The 19553-nt window shown below is 37.0% G+C and overlaps 1 protein-coding gene across 2 annotated transcripts in view; it reads left to right on the top strand.

The window, feature by feature from the left end:
• LOC136034618 (tectonin beta-propeller repeat-containing protein-like) overlaps window positions 1-19553 on the top strand; it is a 93205-nt gene that overhangs the window by 32210 nt on the left and 41442 nt on the right. For both annotated transcript variants that reach the window (XM_065715904.1, XM_065715905.1), the window contains exons 6-10: window positions 514-731; window positions 3438-4054; window positions 7681-7944; window positions 15340-15577; window positions 17846-18005. In XM_065715904.1, coding sequence (XP_065571976.1) covers window positions 514-731; window positions 3438-4054; window positions 7681-7944; window positions 15340-15577; window positions 17846-18005 — 1497 coding nt within the window. The remainder of the gene's footprint in view (window positions 1-513; window positions 732-3437; window positions 4055-7680; window positions 7945-15339; window positions 15578-17845; window positions 18006-19553) is intronic.

Raw genomic sequence — 19553 nt, 5'->3', positions numbered from 1 at the left:
CCGTTAGAAAATTTTAAATTTGGATGTTTTTCTTTTTGGAGATTTATCTTAATGCTGTCTTTGGATTTATACCTCTAGGGATAGTTGAAAATATATGATTGTATTTCAAATTGCGCATGGCACTTTGCTCTGGCCTAGGTTTTCAGTGGCTGATCTGGTGGCAGTTCGTCATTCTCTTTTTAGTGTGGATTTTTCAGTGTTCTTATTTTAATGTGATTAATGTATACCTAGCCATAGAGCCTTGCAGTGTTATATTTTGATACATTTGCTTTTGTTATTTAAATTTATTGTTGATCAAATCCGTCAGTTGTATGTTTGTTTCAATCGTTTCATCCAAAGGGATAATTTTTTAAATTTAATCTTTGTTTTTGCGAATTTGATGTTCTATTGTAAGAAGTTTTTTCAACCACTTTCATCTTATAGTAATGTAATTTTGTCTGGGCCTGAGTTGATTTAGTTTTAAATAAATAATTTTTTTTTCTGTTTCATCAGTTTACGTTTATTTACTTGTAGGAACCGGCTGGCTTCAAATTATAGCACCAGGTTCACCACTCGCCAGTATATCCGTTGGATTATACACTGTCTGGGCAACCACACGTGACACTCGTGTCTGGTTCAGAAAAGGGGTTCGAAAGAGGAGAAGTCACAGTAATGATGCTGATAGCGCTGGAGAATGCTGGTGTCCTGTTGATGGTGGAATGAAAGTCGTTTCTACAACCCCTGCGGACCAAGTATATAAATAGCTATAAAATAGAGAGAATATACAAAAGCTCAGTTGCCAAATTCACATATTCTTTAAAACAACGGATAAAAGAGAAAAAAGATCGGTGTCATACCTGAGATGTTAATTCAGTTGGGTAGGAGAAGGTGCAAACAACTTGTTTTATTTATTTTTGCCGTCACGGACTAAAAATATGTATATTTAACTAATTGTGTACATTTTGGATGAGAGAGCTTAAATATGGATACACTAACCCCGTCCTCCCCTTTCCTTGACATGGCTTTGAGGAAGTTGCTTTGCTGGTTATGGGTATGCGTAAAATATTCATGATCTTCCTTTCTTTTGGATGTTTACTAAAGTGCTAGAGCTGGGAACGTGTTTAAGCCAATTGTAGGACGAATTTAATTTATTCTTAGAAATAAAATATTCATTATCCAGTCAAAAATAATTTTTGCTATTTTTGGGTGTTATTTCCTTTATTTGGACATGCTTATGGATATACAAGACTAATGGTCTAATTCGTCGCCATGACGTCAAAATCAAAAAATTAATGAAGATAATATAATCGATTTGGCTCTTGAGTAGCTACATAGCGCAGTTTATTACTTATATAATTATTTACTCTTCCCTATTAAGAAAGAAATTGTCTACCTGAATTGTATTCAGCTTCTTTTTGTCAGTTGGGCTCCTGTTGGCCCAAGGACTTATTCTGCAAGTTTATAAGTAATCAGGGAGGAATACTTTGGCTAATTTCTAAGCTCCTTAAACCTCTTCCCGCTTTGACAACAAATATATGAGCCTTTCTTCCTAGATCACTAAAAGTTTCGAGCCAATAGCACACTTGTTTTCAAACAAGCCACACTTTTCCATCATGTGGCCTATGTGTGAGCAATTGGTAGTTTGTATTATTTGTAGCCCGTGCCTCAAGGGCTTTGAAGCCATGCTATTCCCAGAGGCAGGTTTATGGTCAGTCAAGTGTTAATAATAGTTTTACTGTAGGATTTGGGGTGGATGAAGATTGGAAGATTGGAATCTGCTTAATTTTTGGTCTTCTATAACACTGAAGCCACTTTCAACTCCGTCTTGTAAACACCCTTGAATATACACATACCTTAATCTATCATTTTATTAAAAGAATCTCTCAAGTTATATTTTGATGTGATTGTTTGCTTATTGAAATAAGTGTGTGCAAAGGTCATTTTTTAAAAAGAATCGAAAGTCTTCTGTAGGCTCTAGCCATTCTGACTTCTATCCTGCAAAGACTCTTGGATATACAAGTAACTTCATCAGTGGGGTAATTTCGTCAAAATTCGACAAAGTTGGAGCCAATTCTCTCAAATCAAGTGAAAATGACTGTGAAAACTGGAAAATAAGCCGTTTGGTACCACGAAAATAATGTAAAAGAACTATGCGGATACTTTGTTAGCGCTTTAAAAGTAAATATATATAGTAAAGAAACTGATCCGTTTCTGTTGATGCTTGAACTATGCAGGCTTATGTTAGTTCTGACGAGATTTTTAAAGGCATTAAATTTCAGATGGGAAGGGGAATGAGGTCATGGAGGGGCACCTGCCGACCTGCCCTATTGAAAATTACGCTCCTGCTTCGTCGCGATTTTACTAAGAGAATCTTTACATATTATAATTTGTTATCACTGTTCGTTTTTTAAAAGAAGTGTACGCATATGTAAATGCATGTTAAATGTCCTTTGATTAAAAAAAAACTTCTGTCTGGTTGTCAAAAACGAAAAAAAGAAAGATGATCACTAATCATTACAACAATATTTGTTTCCTTAATTTTATCTTAATCTAAGCTTTCCTGGTTCTCAAACTTTGATTATGGTATCGACATTTCTAAGGAAAACGATACTCTCACTAGTTTGATTCACTTGGGATTCGAAGGGGGAGATATTGTAAAGGGCATGGGAGGGAAGCTGGCTACCCTCCTATAGACCCATACCTTACAAAGGGACACTAAAACTCTCAATTTTTCTTTTACCCATTCTATAAGAACTGTCTTATAGATTTTTTCCCTTTTCAGGTCATTTCTAGGGTCCCGTTTTGGGTGAGAGGAGGTAGGAACAATATTTTTTTTCGTCCCGTGTTGGGGTCACACTAGAAGAAGGACCTAAGGATATCATTTTATTGCTGATAGGGAATTCTTTGCCCCTTTTGTTGGAGGATGGGATCGTGTCGTGGAACAATTTTCTTTGTGTCAATTGTGCTCCTGTTGGCCCAAGGACTTGTTCTGTAAGTTTTAAAGTAACGAGGGACAAACATTTTTGACTCATTTTTAGGCTCCTTGATTGCCCTCTTCATGCGAATTTATGGACTTTCTTGCACAGAAAATACAGGCTTTGAAAGTAATTTGAGGAAAGATCGTAATATTTGATGATTTATCTTTTTTGAAATATCAGTTGAAAACGAACGTATATGTAAACTGGGAAAAGTGGAGTCGGAGTTTGGCATATCCTCAGAAGTGAGGTTTAATTTTGGGCTGAATGTTTTTTGTCTATGATTGAACCCTAAGTCATAGTGAGGTGGCTCTTCATTCAACCCCATATTTAAAAATTGATTAATTAAAACGAAGAATATGATACATGTTAGTATAATCATTATTAATCAAACGCTGCAAATACGTAAATATTTTGTAGAAAATGAGATCTAATGCCTTCTCCATTTATTTTATATTTGTGTAGTCAAGCTTATTTTTCCAGGTCTTTGCTATAGGATACGAAGACTATCAACTTTATTTCCGTACTGGTATAAAAGAAGACAACCTTTGTGGTGATTTATGGATTAGAGTGAATATCAGGCAATCTGACGAGGATGAAGGGACTTCGATTGCTTCACTTTCGATTGGAAGTCGAGATGAATGGATGAAAGAAAGTCAAAGAGATGAGATCCTCAATACAACGAACGAAGGTGTATCAATAAGCTATGACATCTCTGTAGATAATGTGAAGAGAGACTCAATGGGTGAACCCTCATTAACGAACAAGCACAAACTCGACGATCCTTGTCAGCAGCAATACCTTGTTGGCTCTGAGCCCATTGTTGATATTATGAAGAAAGCCGCTTTAGGTGAACTCGAATTAGAAACCCAATTGGAACCCAATATTCATTTGCAGAAGGAAGGATTTTTTCGACTTGATAGTCAAATATCATGCACTGATAGCCAAATTCTAAGTCAATCAGATGTTTTTTATGATGCGATCCCTGGGTCCCTTAGTCTCCAAGAAACAATTGCTGCTATGTCAGAAGTCCATGTTTCGAAAAATTCACTTCCAAAAGAATCAGTGAACGAATTGATGGAGGATCATATCCAGCAAAGGTAACAACAATTGGTCATTTTTTTAAAGAGGCTCTCCCGTTTCTGACAAAAAAAGGCTCTTGTTTGACAAAAAGGCAAAAACACCACCTCTCAAACGTTTTTCTTGATGAAAATTTTTTTCTGATATTTCGTCTGACGATAGCTATTTGGAACATCCCCTACTTTTTACGGAGTAGATCTTCCAGTGGGAAAAAGGGATGATCCAAGACTCTATTGATTGCCTCTGCGTTTGTCTATGGAATGGTGTCAAGCTAGACTGGAATTTATGAGGCCAGGTTACCCAAAGGAAGCCTTTGAGGTCAAAATGTTTGATTTTATGGCACTTTGTATTAACCAAGGGACATATAGCGATCGCAAATTCTGTCGGTCTGTCTGTCAGTCTGTCGGTCTGTCTGTCTCGGTTTTGCTACTTTAGGCACTTCCAGGTAAGCGAGGACGATGAAATTTGGCAGGCATATCAGGGAACGGACCAGATTAAATTAGAAATCGTTTTCCCAATTTGACCATCGGGGGGGGGGGGACCGATTAATTTGGAAAAAAATAAAAGAAATGAAGTATTTTTTAACTTACGGACGGGTGATGAGATCTTAATAAAATTGGACTTTTGGAATGATATTGTGTCTCAGACCTCTTAATTTAAATACCGACCAGATCCGGTGACATTGGAGAGAGTTGGAGGGGGGAACCTAAAATCTTGGGAAACGCTTAGAGTGGAGGGATTAGGATGAAAATTGGTTGGAAAAATAAGCAGAAGTCCTAGATGCGTGATTGACATAACTGGAACAGATCTGCTCTGTTTGGAAAAGTTGGGGGGGGGATTAATTCTAAAAAATAAAAAAAATGAGGGATTTGAAACTCACGAAGGAGTGATCGGATCTTAATGAAATTTGAAGGTTGGAAGGATATCGTGTCTCAGAGCTCTTTTTTTAAATTCCGACTGGATCCGGTGACATTGAGGGGAATTGAGGGGGGGGGAACATAACTCTTGGAAAACGCTTAGAGTGGAGGGATCGGGATGAAACCTGGCGGTAAAAATGAACACAAGTCCTAGATACGTGATTGACATAACTGGAACGGATCTGCTCTCTTTGGGGGAGCTGGTGGCGGAGGGTTAATTCTGAAAAATTTGAAAAAATTAGGTATTTTTAAATTACGAAGGAGTGATCAGATCTTAATGAAATTTGATGTTTGGAAGGATATCGTGTCTCAGAGCTCTTATTTTAAATCCCGACCGGGTCTGGTGACATTCGGGGAGTTGGAGGGGGGAACCTAAAATCTTGGAAAACGCTTAGAGTGGAGGGATTAGGATGAAACTTGGTGGTTAATATAATCATAAGTCCTAGATACTTGATTGACATAACCGGAACGGATCCGCTCTCTTCGGGGGAGTTTTAAAATTAAAAAAAAAAAACATTTTAAATCCCGACCAGCATTAAGCGTCCGATTTTCCTTTAAAAGCGATCTATTGATTCTTAGAATTTTTCTAGAGCTCATACTATATGAGTTCTTGGCTCTTGGCTCTTCTCACCTCGTCACAAGTGCCATATGAGCTCTTAGCTCTTGTTAAATTTAGGGGTTTAGTGATAAAATTTGAACTTGGGCTTGAGTCTGAAATCTCAGAGCAGTTAAGCTCTAAATTTTGTCTCGTTAAAGTCTTGGTAAACTCTTTAAATTTTGAGACTTTAATTTGAATTTGAGTTATAATAGTGCTTTTAAAATACATTTAAACTTGACTGCACCTGATTGTCATCGTCGATCAACCGTCTAGGGTTAAACGAAAATTAGGTGGTCTCCGAATGGGGTGGGAGGATGTAAAAAGGGAAGTTATAAGGGAAATGGGAGCTTCTCGGGAGGGATTAAAGAGGGCGGCTTTGAATTGTATGGGATGGAGGAGTAGCGTGCGTAGCTCTGTTGGCATCTGGTGGCTTGGTGCTGCAGTGAGTTAGTAGTAGCAGTACATCGATATGTCATGAAACTCTACAGAAGAATATGTACCAGATTACATCGAAAAACCTGATATGGACAATTTGCTGAAGACTGCTGAAATAGGTCACCTCTTTTATACAAACAACAAAATAATTTTACAGACAACAACACAATATTTATGATGCCTACATATTTACATATATATATAATATATATATATATATATATATATATATATATATATATATATATATATATATATATATATATATATATATATATATATATATATATATATATATATATATATATATATATATATACATTATATATATATATATATATAAAAATATATATATATATATATATATATATATATATATATATATATATATATATATATATATATATATATATATATATATATATATATATATATATACTGTCTTCGATACCATTTTGTGCCCCTGTGCAAGCAGTTCCTGGGTAATCATTGGCCCGCCCTCCCATCCCTTCCAAAGTATGATCATATTTTTCTTGTAAAGGCTGGAAATAAATTCGGGATTACCAAATTTAGTCTGAAAACCATTGTAGATGTTTGAAGTCAATGGCCGATATTCTTTTTAACTGATACGAATGTTATTATATGCCTTCATGAAGCCTAAAAGTAGAAACTCACTAAACAAAGGTAGAAGGATATTTATGCTTTCAGACCCTTTGGCAGTTTCTTATTTCTTTTTAATTATTTCTGGGAGTCGGTACTTCTGAGCTCAAATATATCAGCCTAAGTCTTTCATGGGCATTTAAGGTACATCTTCCTTTATTTTGGTTCACTAAGCTTCGTGCATGGAAAAGTGCAAAAAAGGACTTAGGGTCTTTTCGCTTGAAGTCTCTTGCTTTGTAAATTTTCCCGTAATTATCATTAGGTTTTGCTGTTTTGGCCGTTTCTTGTCCCTCGAAATGGACTCCTTCGTTTTTCTGCCAAGATTTAAGATCACCTTTCAAAGTCGTAATTCGGACTAAATTTGAAGCTTTTAAACCAGCATAAAAAAACCTACTACTTATAGACCTTGCCTAATTTATGCAGGTTAGAGGGAAAACGCTAGAAATACTTTGTCGTAACGGATGTACAATGCTAAGGTTTGATGTGTAGTTTCATAGTTAATTGAATTTTACGTTGAACTAAATTCAAATTGTTTCATGTACAATGCAAATTATCTGTGTAAATCCAAAACGCTTTTTCAGTTTCCCAGAGAATCTTTTCCAGGGTTGTGTCTGTCTTGAAAAATGTATGCAAGTTTTTGTGTTTTGTTTTTTTATTATGCTTAATCATTTATCTGGAAAGTTTTAATGCTATAAAGATACTGTTTTAGAAACTTTTTTGTTCTTGTCGAAGAACTGAAGTTCAACCTTCGTTATACCGAATAATTGCGAGTGCAGGTATCCGTTGGGGGTGCTTTATTTTGTTAACATGCTCTATTTGGTTGCGCTGAGCAAGTAAACTAATTTATTTAAACATTCATTAAAATTTTTTTTACTAGTTTAAGCTTCTACTTTTACCAATCATCTATGGCGGTACCTATCATCGGTGCCACTTTTACTGATATCCATCATCACCATTGGCCCTCAGATATTAACGCTGGCCTAGTGTATTCGCCTGATCGACCCTCTAATACTTTGGATAATACTTCTTTTTATAGGATCGAAGATCGAAACTGTGAAATTCCCCAAACTGTCAAGGAGAATGTCATTAATGAAGAAAATGTATCGCTAATCCTGCCAATAAAAGTGAATTTGCCCCCACCTATTGAATTAGAGATATCTCAGGAAAGATCCCTTTCCAATAGAAGAGAAAGTAGTGTCACTTCATATAGTGTTGCCAGTACAGTCCAGCTTTTTGACTACAATTGGATCTCAATATCGGCCGGGGCGTACCATTTGTCATCTGAGAAACTTCCTGATTGGTAAGTAGCCTACTGTTTAAAGGTTTATTAGTCGATTATTAGTCTAACGTGCTTTTCCAAAGAAAATAAAAAATGAGTAAGTTAAGTGAACGGATCAGCAGCCAAAATGATTAACTCTATGAAACTAACGACGAAAAGAATATAGGAAGGAATTAAAATATAAGTCTTTAGCAATAATATAATAATAATTTGTTTACCCACTATCGACAAAATATAGTGGAGCGAAAGAATAAAAAAGAAGAAACTAACACACCCAAGAAAGTGAAACACTTTATTCATTATTGAGGACAACGTCGTCTATTCTGTGTCCCTTTTATCACTGACTTTTCACGAATGCTCGATCACTGTTTAATTGGGGTTTTTGACCACGGGAATTTTTGGGTAGCAGACTGCTACTTGTCCCTGTAAAAAAAAGCCCAGAAACTGAAACGTCGATGTAACACCCTATGAGGCAGCAATGGCTGTGTAGGATCTTTATTCTTGTGAGAATAAACGGTAAAAACTTTGCGTATTTAAAGCAGCACTCCTTGATTTTATCGATGTTCCTCTCTGCAACTAGACTGGACGCACCGGCAAGGTAAATAACATGAAGTTATTTAGGCACACTGAATGATAAATTGAATCGAGCGGTTTCCTTGAGTCCCGTCCTTGATTCGGCACAACAGCCCCGCAAGAACATTTAGAGGTGGCAGTAGTTTGCTTGGTTTTGCCAATGGTTTCTGAAATCATTATGCCAAAACATTTCAAGTCTGACGCTAAAACTGAATGATTTTTGAGGGAACAATGCCACTTCTTTCCTCGTTGAATGCTGGTAAATTATACTTATCGATATTAATGGATCAAAAATTTTTCCAGGCGGCTCAGGTTATCCTGTGAGTCTGCTTTGGATTTGCTAGGAAGAGTAGCATTGCCAGCGTAGACAATGTAAGATAAGTATCATGAAGTAGAATAGATGATGAATTAGATAGGTGAGGCCTAGACTCATGGGGATTATATGTTTGAAAATGAAATGGCTAAGAACACTGCCTTGCCTCACGCCTCTTCTGATTTTAATAGATTCTGAAAGCATCGTTTTCCATTTGGGAGACAGTTTAGAATTTTCTTACCAAGATTTTAGAGTTTTCACATTACTGGCACTTGCGCTACTTTGCAATGAAGTCCACTGCTTGCATGTAATTGACGCTATTGAACGCTTTTGGTATGTTCATGGGGCACATATAAAGAGCTGACAATACTCTCCAACTTCACTTGTACATTGGCCAGAAGTCTATGAGCCTCTGGGCAAGCAGAGCGTTTTTGGAATTTAAGTTAATTATCTCCAAAATGTCCAGTATCTACCTTGGGGAAAATGGCAAATTCAAATACTTTACTAAGGATACAGAATACGATGACAGATCTATAAGATTTATGATCATTGAGGTCTTTCTCTTTCTTTGCAATAAATGTCATATCCCATCTAGGAAACTATTCGGCACAATGTCCCTGGTCATACACATCTGGAAAAGAAGTTGAACATGGAAATGGAAACATTCTGGTAAGTTTTTAAGGCGTCTTATTGAAAGGCTGTCACCATGTATCCCATTCCTTGCTTTAGATGGGGATTTTCTTGTGGCAATCTTAACCTGTTCCAGTTATTTGGCAACAACGCAATACTGCCCTGAAAAACCTTCAAGCCGGCTTCAAACCCTCTCTTTGTGCTTTTTGCCTATAGCAAGGTTCTCATCTCATCATGCAATCTGATAAGAGATAGGTGGACTTTCATCAGGTCGGATTATATTTTGTCATGATATCTTGTTGCCGGGGAACTATTGTCGGATAATGCGGTATTTATTTCACCTCAGCTTGGCATCTGCGTTTTGTGTCCGTCTCTGTGTCTGTTTCTCCGTCTCAGCTCAAAGACAGTCCCATGCAGTAGTCTCCCACATGCAATCCAAATGCTCAGCCACATTTTTGGGTGCCGGTTTGCCGTCTGAAGGTCTACAAATTTACACCACCTCATTTTTCTGTGCTAATTTTGACACACCTAGTAGGAACTGGTATTGATTCGACAACTTTCATGGCATGGACCATTTGATTGCAGTAAGCGTAGAGATCAATAGTGGCAGATAATTTGGAGTAATGGAGCAGAGTAAGAGGAACACTGCTTTGATGTAGCTAAGGATTGCGGCAACAATGGTAATACACAATCAACGTTGCATTTATTCCAATTTTGCTTCTGGATCATCCTGCTAGAACTTCGAATGTTTGTGTTCTGTGATGCCTGTAGAGGAAAATATAGTCCAAAATGGTGACTATTTTGATCATCCGTGCATACTGTGACGGGTAGATACGAATGGAAATGGTCGATATTGGATGTATGTCAGCTTGTATATGTAAGTTCAGAATTTAGGGACTTTTTGCCAAATCTGATACGAGCTAGGGAGGCAATTTAGAAAAAAAAAACGTTTGAAGGAATATTTTCTTTGGTTGGGTGTTATTTCATATGTCACTGGCCGCTATTCATTTTCTCCCGTTACCCTGAAGAAGCTCTAAGTGTGACCAAAGTGCATGAACTGCTCTTGATAACTTTGTCATAAGGATAGTATTTTTGTAATTATTATGCATGTATACGCTGATTAGCTCAATCCCCACAGTAAGCTACTCTCCATAATTACCTTAATTACCTTAATTTGCACTTCGGAGCAAATTAAGATCTGTAGATCTGTTGAATGCTCCTGAGTTGAGTCGGTGATGTCTCATAGCAGGTATGAGCAGGACGGAATGTCCCACTCATACTTCCAGTCTTTCGTGGCCCACTCTTTATCCAGTGCCTTCTTGAATGCTTCGGGGGTGGGGGCTGAGACTGTTGCTTCACACAGTTCATTCCAGGGGCCGACGACTCTGTTGGTGAAGAAACTTTTTCTGGCCCTGGTTCTGACTGACTGCTTGAACAGCTTCTTTGAGTGTCCTCTGGTGCACTGTGGGGGGCCTGGGTGGATGGGCAGGATCTTGGCATATGATGAGTTCAGCAATTTGTGGGTCATCATCATGTCGCTACGGTTGCGCCTGTACACGAGGGTAGGGAGGTTGAGAGCCCGTAAACGATCTTGATAAGGTTTGTCTCCAAGGTTTGTGATGGCCTTGGTTGCTCTCCTCTGGACTCCCTCAATTAGCCTGACATCTCCTTTGTATGTTGGGAAGGCAGCGCACATGCCAAAATCCAAAACGGGTCTGACTAGTGCCTTGTATAGTTTCAGGAAAACTAGTGGGGATCTGCTGGTAACTGTTCTTTTGATCAGACCTAAGTTTGTGTTGGCCTGGGACACGCTCTTGATGGTGTTGGCATGGAACTTGAGAAGGCTGTCAACGATGACCCCAAGGTCGCGTTCCTCTGTGCTGGTCTTGATGGGTGGATCGGAGTTGGAGGCATGTTCATGCATATGGTATTGGGCGCATGGGTTTGAGGGTCCAAAGTGTAGCGTGCTGCACTTGCTTATATTGAACGATAAGAGCCATTTGTCTGCCCACAGCTGGATTTTCTGGACGTCTGTTTGCAGGGATTTTACATTCACTGCTCCAAATAGCTTTGAGTCGTCAGCATAGAGAGACAATTTGTTTTCCACCTCGCTGAATATATCATTGATGTAGATGTTGAACAGTGTGGGACCAAGAACAGTTCCCTGCGGTACTCCACTGATGACATCACAGGGCTCGGAAAAGACCTTTTCACCTCCAGCACCAAATAGCCTGACTCTCTGGGTTCGTCCTGACAGGAAGTCCATAAGCCAATCAACCAGGTTGGGGTGTAACTGGGCAGCAGTAAGCTTTTCTCTTAGCCTTTTGTGTGGGACTTTATCAAAGGCCTTAGCAAAGTCTAGTAAAACTAGGTCCACTGGCAATCCTTTGTCAAGCAAATCTGTAATGATGTCATATGTTTCCAGTAAATTTGTTTCAACTGACTTTCCTGGTTGAAACCCATGCTGATTAGGGGATAGGATATTGTTGACTTTCAGATGTTCTAGTATTGTATCATTGATCACTCTTTCAAGGATTTTTGCGACTACTGATGTGAGACTTATAGGTCTGTAGTTTTCTGCTTTAAGTCTGCTGCCTTTTTTGAATATTGGGGTCACAAAAGCAGTTTTCCAATCAGATTTGGCATTAATAGACTTTTGGAATAGGTCAGACAGTGGTCCTGCGATGATGGTTGCCAGTTCCTTCAGCAGTCTTGGGTGTAAGTGATCTGGTCCAGCCGATTTATTCGTGTCAAGATTTTGAAGCCGTTTGAGGATGTTGGAGGGGTCGATGCTGACTTGCTCCATCGTTGTGGGGGCTTCATAGCCCGGGCAGTTTGGCAGGGGGCCTTCCGGTTCACAGGTGAAAACTGAAGCAAAGTGCCTATTTAGTTCGTTTGCTACATCAGTTATGTTGGTTACGGTAGTGCTACAGGGTTTCACCAGTCTGGGGATATTTCGGCGGGAGTGGTTCTTGCTAGAGACATAATTCCAGAATTTTTTAGGATTTGTCTTACTTTCTTTGGCAAGATTGGACTCCAGATTTTCGTAGAGTTTTCTGGTGAGGTTTCTCAGCTTATTTCGTGCCTTGGTGAATTTTGTGTGTTGCTGCAGGTCTCCTGACTGCCTGAACTTTTTCCATGACCTCTTTTTCCTGTTTATTTCTCTTTTGATGTCTTTTGTCATGTAGGGGAGGGATCTAGGTTTTGGTTTGAAACTGGTCTTTGTGTGGGCATCCTGGGCTTTCAGCAAAACACCCTTGAATTTGGTCCATTGTTCGTCAACTGTGCCACTTAGTACATTCGGCCAGTCTGTAGTGGATAATTCATTTCGAATAGCAATGTAGTCGACAAACACTTTTTTGACTAGCTTGTTCTTAAGTACCTTCACTTTCAGCATGAGCTCTATAGTTAGGTGATCGCTTTTACCAAGGGGTGGCGAGTAATCAATACTTTGAACTAAGCTTTTGTCATTCAAGATAACCAGGTCAAGTATTGTTGGGCGCTGAAACAATCTGTATCTAGTTGGTTGGTCAACTATCTGGTGTAGGGACAATTCACTGAGGCAATTTAGGAAAGGCTGTTGCTTGTCTTGTTCGGTTGGAGTGGCACCATATCCAAAACCGTTTATCCAGTTTATAGATGGAAGGTTGAAATCGCCGGTAATAAGCAGATGTCCTTTGAGGTTCGAATTTAGTGTGCATATTATTTCTGCTATTGCTTGTTCGGTTACAACTTGGGATGGGGCTGAGGGACTTCTGTAGATGCATCCGATTCTGACTGTCTCTGACACATGGCTCCCTGGCACACACAGATCAAAGCAAACTGCCTCAACAAAGGGGCAAAGGAGAGGAACATCAATTATCTTTGTATTGTATCCTGCTTTAGCGATGGCTAGTGTTCCTCTTTTGCAACCCTGGGACGACAGATTTGAGAGAACTTGGTAACCCGGGATTTTCACATGGGAATCGTGAAGTTTGTTACTACTGTTTTTAGGGCAGACTTCAGTCAGTAAGATCACATCGAACTTTTTTGAGTCAATTAGGGTTTTTAGTTCATCAATTTTGTTGGGCAACTGGTCAACATTAGTAACACATACACTAAAGTCAGAACTTACGGTTGCTGATTCTGGTTGGCTTCTGTCCAGTATTTTGACAGCTTAACTGGTATTTCTTACCTTGTGTATATTGCATGGGCTCCACATGGGAGCCCTGCCAATGATCTTGAAGGCTGTAAAAAAACATCATCTTGGGGTCTGCTTGTACTTGACCACCCGAAAAAGGCAGTATCCCAATTTGATTCCGCTGGAAATTATTGAGTTCAAAAGTCAGTTTTGCCGTTTCGGTTTAGACAAAGCTTCTTCTATGCTTCTTCGATGCCTCTTCTATGAGGTCTGGATTGCCAGCTCACTGTCCCTGACATTTGCAGAGAGGCCTGGTATAACCCTAAATTGTTTTTTCTTCTCTGATTTTATATTTGATATTGGTCTGGCTGTCATTTGGTACTTTTAAATAGAGTGCAGTAGGAGCCTCCTTGCAAAAAGCTTTAGCTTTTACGATGTCACTGACTTTAACGTGAAGTTTGTTATTTTATTAAGAAACTACAAAGATGATGTGCTACCCTACTTGTTGAAAAAAAAACTGCATAACTTGTTATTTTGTTTGCCTCCTTTTTTTGAGTGTAGGGGAAACAGTTATGTATTATTCGGACCATTTTATGTATATGTATTATGTTGTTTTCCAGTCACTTAATAACCCTCTCTTAAGGATTGTTCTAAATGCCCATGCATAGCTGGATGTTAAGCAGGTGCTTTGATGCTAAATAATCATTAAAGCAGTAGATTTGCCTGTCAATGTGTTTACTGGGTGGATCTTTTTTAATATACTCTTACTGAACCAAAATTTAACAAGCCTCATCTGCTTTGAATTTATATTCGGTTTATCCACTTCATATGAAGAAAAACACCAGAAGAATCAAATCATGCACTTTTTACCCCTTTTGCATTGAAATTGTGGAAAATGATCTGTTTGTAAAATTGTGTGCAATCGATCTGATTTGGCATTTTAGCTTGCAGAACAGGGAATGGTTTACCTAATGAACTTAAAATCAAGTGCTTGGCCTATGAAAAACGTATTTGAATGTCACCAGCTGCAACGAGAGGGATCCAGCTTTTAATAAGCATACCCATATGTGAACCTCAAACAGTGATTCTGCTGTTAAAACTTAAAATACCTCAAACCAAAACTCAAATAAACTGCTTTTTTCTAAGAAAAAAAAAACACGGAAAAGAAACATTTTAACAGTTCCTTCGGAAGGTGTTTTTGGATCGTTTTACAGTATTCAGGCATTTAGTTATTTAGGTGGTTAGATAGGGCTAAATTTCAGTATTTGGGCTGTTAGAATGGGCTAGATCAAGGGGAGATTTCCTTCCTTCAAACATGCCGTTTTTTGCAATGATTCATTGGGCCAGGCAGGTCAAAGGGAGTCGATATGGTAATTCTCTTTTCCTTAATTATTTGCTTGGTTATATGTTTTCGATCTGCGTTTGATAGAACCAACGAATTTTTTATAATGAAAAGTTAAATTTTTTTCCTCTATTAAGAAACACTGGTTGTCCTTTGTTCTTCTTTTTTTACATAGCATATTTTTTATATATAGCATAGAAAATTGAAACAAATTTGTTTGTCAAGGATAACTTTTTATCTTGGAAACAAAGACAAAGCTACAAAGATCAAATTCTAAATTTGTTTTCTTTAGCTCCTTAACCAAATATGGCCGTTTGCATAGTGAGATCTGCCGGTGGCGACCACGTTATGTTCAGTTTCTTTTATTTTACTCTGCTGTTTTCTTCTTTCATTCCTCTTTTTTAGTATTAAAATGCACATTAACTCTATGATTTGTAGGTGTCGTGTTCGTCAGAAGCAAGATACAACAAGTGCTCGTTCCTGGGATGTAGCAGCTGTGAAATCTACCCAGAAATTCTCTAGTCAAGAGAAGGCCAGTCCTAAGCCAGAAAAAAAAGGAGTTACGGCTGGGTCTGGATTCTGGTATCTAGAAGGTAGATGGCATGGATGCAAATTTGATTTGGAATGTTGGGAAGATAAAGATGGCGTGCTGAGTATTTTCACCAGATCAAAACGCGTGAGTTTTTTTCTTTTTTTCTTTCTTTGGGTATTAATAGCAGAATCTAATTGGATTTTAGTCTGGTAGAAGTCTTGTAGAATTGTAGAAGTAAATCTTTATGAACCAACCAGGACAGGCATGCCAACTTTTTTTAAAAGAAAGGGATAACTGTAAACAACGCTAAAACGGACGGATTATGCGAAATAATTAGAGAACTTGATCATACTTTCTTTTTACTTCTAATTGTTTGACTTAATGTACTGATCTGAATTTTTTTTCTTAACTTTTACTGACATATAGAGCGAATTCGGCTCTATAGAGCTTGTGATAGTCTTTTGAAAATGAATATTACCTTATCTTATTTCATACCACGAGTTTTGTTAGTGGTAGCACCAACCAAAATGGCCCACCCTAGTACATATGCATGCTCTTATCTTATTAATGAAAACCATAGATTTGTCATAAAACAAAGTTTTTAGTTATTATTGCCTCACCGTCAACTTTATTTTTTTGTCGGCTATGGCATAATGAAGGACGAAGGTTTAAACTTAACTAAACTTCACAATTGAAACAATGCAATTTATGATCTTTTTTTTCTTTTTTGACTGGAGAAGGCATCTTTTGTTCGTAAATGTGTATAATAGATTTATTTGAAAAAAAAAATTCTGCCCTATTTAAAGGTACTGTTTATTTTTGCCAACTCCACCATCTATAAAATGGATAAATTGTGTCACCCGTCGACGAAAAACAGAAAAAGCGAAGAAAAAAGAAGAAAGTGTGATTTTCAATCAGTTATAAAAAAGAAGAAAGACAAAGTAAATGTTATGACAACGACGCTAAACGTCGGCTTATTTTTATTCGTTCTCTATGTTTTTATCAAACGTCGTGTATAGCCTGCGTAGTGCTTTAACTTATCTGAAAGTTTCAGCAACTTTCGTGGAAATATCTTTTTTTTAACAATGAATTTCTGAAAACCATATAATTATTGTGGAAATTGTAATTGACAATTAGAACTATCAAATTTCAGTTGAATTTTGGTTAAATAATACCAACAGCTAACAACAGCTACGGATTTGACTTTGGATGTCACTATCTGATTTAACCTTTGTGAGGGATCGGCTACATTCATACCAACTGTATCTCATCACAAACACTTACAACTAGATCTGTTAGGGATTAGTAACTAGGATTTTAGTTGAGTCTTTGGGGCTTTGGGTCCAAAAACTTTTAAATAATTGTCTGTTAGAAAAATATACCGTAAGAGCTACTAGGTCTTAAGATCATTTTTATATAGGGTCTATGTTTTTGGACTTAGTTGAGGTTTATACATTCGTAAATCATTCATTTTGTAGACGATCAATAATAGCAGGGAATTATCAGAGCAGGAAATCAGAGCAGCATTGCGCAGGAAATGAAAGCAAAAAATTTGTAGATATTGAAGTTCGTGCACTTAATAACTATTTCTAACATTATGTGATTTCACAACGAACTTTGGACACAAAACGGAACGCATATGTTTTTCTGCTTGACAGTGGGAAAAACTGTCACTTGTGCTACTCCACAACCATTGGCGGATCCAGGAGGGGGAAGGTCCCCCAAGTTTTTTTCTGGCGCCCTGTTTCCCTGTTTTTTTTTTGTTAAGAATAAATTTTTCAGTTTGGTCAATTATTGGCAGCTTTGTCACATTTGCCCTCCGAAGATTTTCTCATTGGTGCCCTTGTCACATTGGGCCTCCCCCAAGATTTTGTTTTAGATCTGCCCCTGTCCACAGTTGAGACCAAATGGTCAAAGCAGCTGCTACACCTTAGGTTGCCTTTGAAGCAGAGGTCTAGTTTTCTCTACATATGTCACAAAAGAGAAGAGAAATTGTTTTTTGTAAGTATTACAGGAGTTGAAAAAAGTATCTATAAGCCTTTGGTTTGTCCTTTTCATTTCGTTCCAAAATTCATTTAGTTGAGTTGAATTAATTTATCATTCATCGTAAATACAAATGACAAACGGAGTATAATATAAAAAGAAAACAAAAAAAAAAAAAAAATTGGTTCTTCTCCTTTTGTCAGGACTATTTCCTTTTCCTGAAACCATCAAAACTGAACATAACTGAAATCCAACATATCTAGTGGATCAATGTATAATTCCTGAATCTAAGTATAGTACTTATCTAAGTATTCTTATTTTATCCTCTTTTTTACTTTATTTTGTTTTATTTCTTTCATCAGTACTTGTCAATCCCTTCACACAAGCATCAGTAATTTATGTTGGTTTTATTCCTACTCTATCTTTCAGTCACAAGTCAATGTTCACAACATCGTTTATTGTACCATTGTCTATGATTTTGGGAAAAATCATCTGTGTTTGCTCACTAGGAAAAATCTATCTTCACCGGTTAGATTGTCTTCTAGTCAAGAAACAGAAAATGAACTTTGGCTTTCTTACATTACTCACGGTAAGCAGCTAGATTTTGGCTAATTATTTCGATTTATCAATATAATGCTGAAAAGAAGGAAAAATTATTGTATAATCTGGAAATAGGCTTGAACGCCGCAAATATTGCTTGTCAGACTGTTACTAACTGTTCGGAATTTGATTATTTAAAGAAAGTAGGTATTCGAGTCTAAATTGATGGATATACATCACCTTTTATTGGGTGGGGGTTTTCAGCCTTTCTTACATCTTTCGTTATTTATGTATATCTTTCAGCTTGTTCTTTTTTACCTGAATGAAGCGTAAATTAGCAACACCTACAACATTGGTGTTAATTTTTAAATTTTAGGCGAAAATTTTGCCAAAATCCGTTTTGAGGTTGTTCAGATCAGTCTCAGTTTATTCAAGTTATTCTGCTGGTCACGGATACAAAATATGCCTTGGTGAAATTAATTTTCATAAGCACGTTAATTTAAAGACAAGTAGAAAAAAAGTAATAGAAGATCTTCCTCTTGGCAACATTTCATTTTTTTTTTTACTTAATCTGATGGTTTGGGGCTTCATCAGCTTGAAAAACTTTAAATGAAAGAAACATTTAAGTACCTTGAAGGATTTTTAATAAGCCATTTCTTTAAGAAATCTTGAAAAACATCAACATAAAGACATTTTTGTCCCCTGGACCCATCTGAATCCTATTCATAACTGAAACCACGATTTTATTTGGTTCTTTACATAATATGAAGTTTTTAGGGCAGTGTCATATTTTTGTCAGTATTGCCAGGTTGAACCGGGAAAATAAAAACGCAAAACTAATTAGTTAAATTTGACAACGCTTTCCATCAATTTAAACTTGAATAATAATAATATGCTGATTTGTAAAGACGAACTCCATTTTCAAAGGGAAGCCTCACCTTCTTAAGCTGTTTGGTGCCACCTGTATTACCCTATTTCTTGTGGATTTTTCACCCACATTCATTTTTTTTCTTTAATTTGCCGCCTGCTTTTACCAAAAGTTACTAAGAATTAACAAGTATAAGATAAAAGTATAAAATAAAAAAAAGTATAAAATAAAAAGAATTGAAAACTATAAAATGGCCTGTAAAAAATTTATTTTAAATTCTATGATAAAAAATAGCTGAATAATAATGAATGAATATAGGAGTAATTTCGAAAGGACACTACATATAATTGGGTAAGAATCATAGTGAAAAAATCTAGGATCTATTCTGGACTGATACTCACAGTCAACAATCGAAAGATTGAACAAAAATTGAACAATTCAAAATTATTAAACAACGTAAACCCAAAACTAAAACAATGTACTAATATGACTTAATTTTACAGTTGAAGCTATACACAATTGAGCTATGTTTTAGCGACCTTGAAAATTGTCTTTTTAAAATAACCCGTACACAAGCAGCATTGTCGCTAATATTTTAGCTGAGTAATATTAAGCTTCCTTCTGATTCGGATTTGGCCAATAATATTTTAATTAGAAATATTCCTAGTAGTGGGATGACTAATTAGAGCCGGGATAGTAGTTTCCAAAAATTGATTTGGGCATCAAAAG

Source organism: Artemia franciscana, chromosome 13, assembly GCF_032884065.1.
Source record: "Artemia franciscana chromosome 13, ASM3288406v1, whole genome shotgun sequence".
NCBI classification, from domain to species: Eukaryota; Metazoa; Arthropoda; class Branchiopoda; order Anostraca; family Artemiidae; genus Artemia; species Artemia franciscana.
The sequence above is the reverse complement of the archived record's forward strand: the minus strand, read 5'-3'. Positions and strand labels throughout refer to the sequence as shown.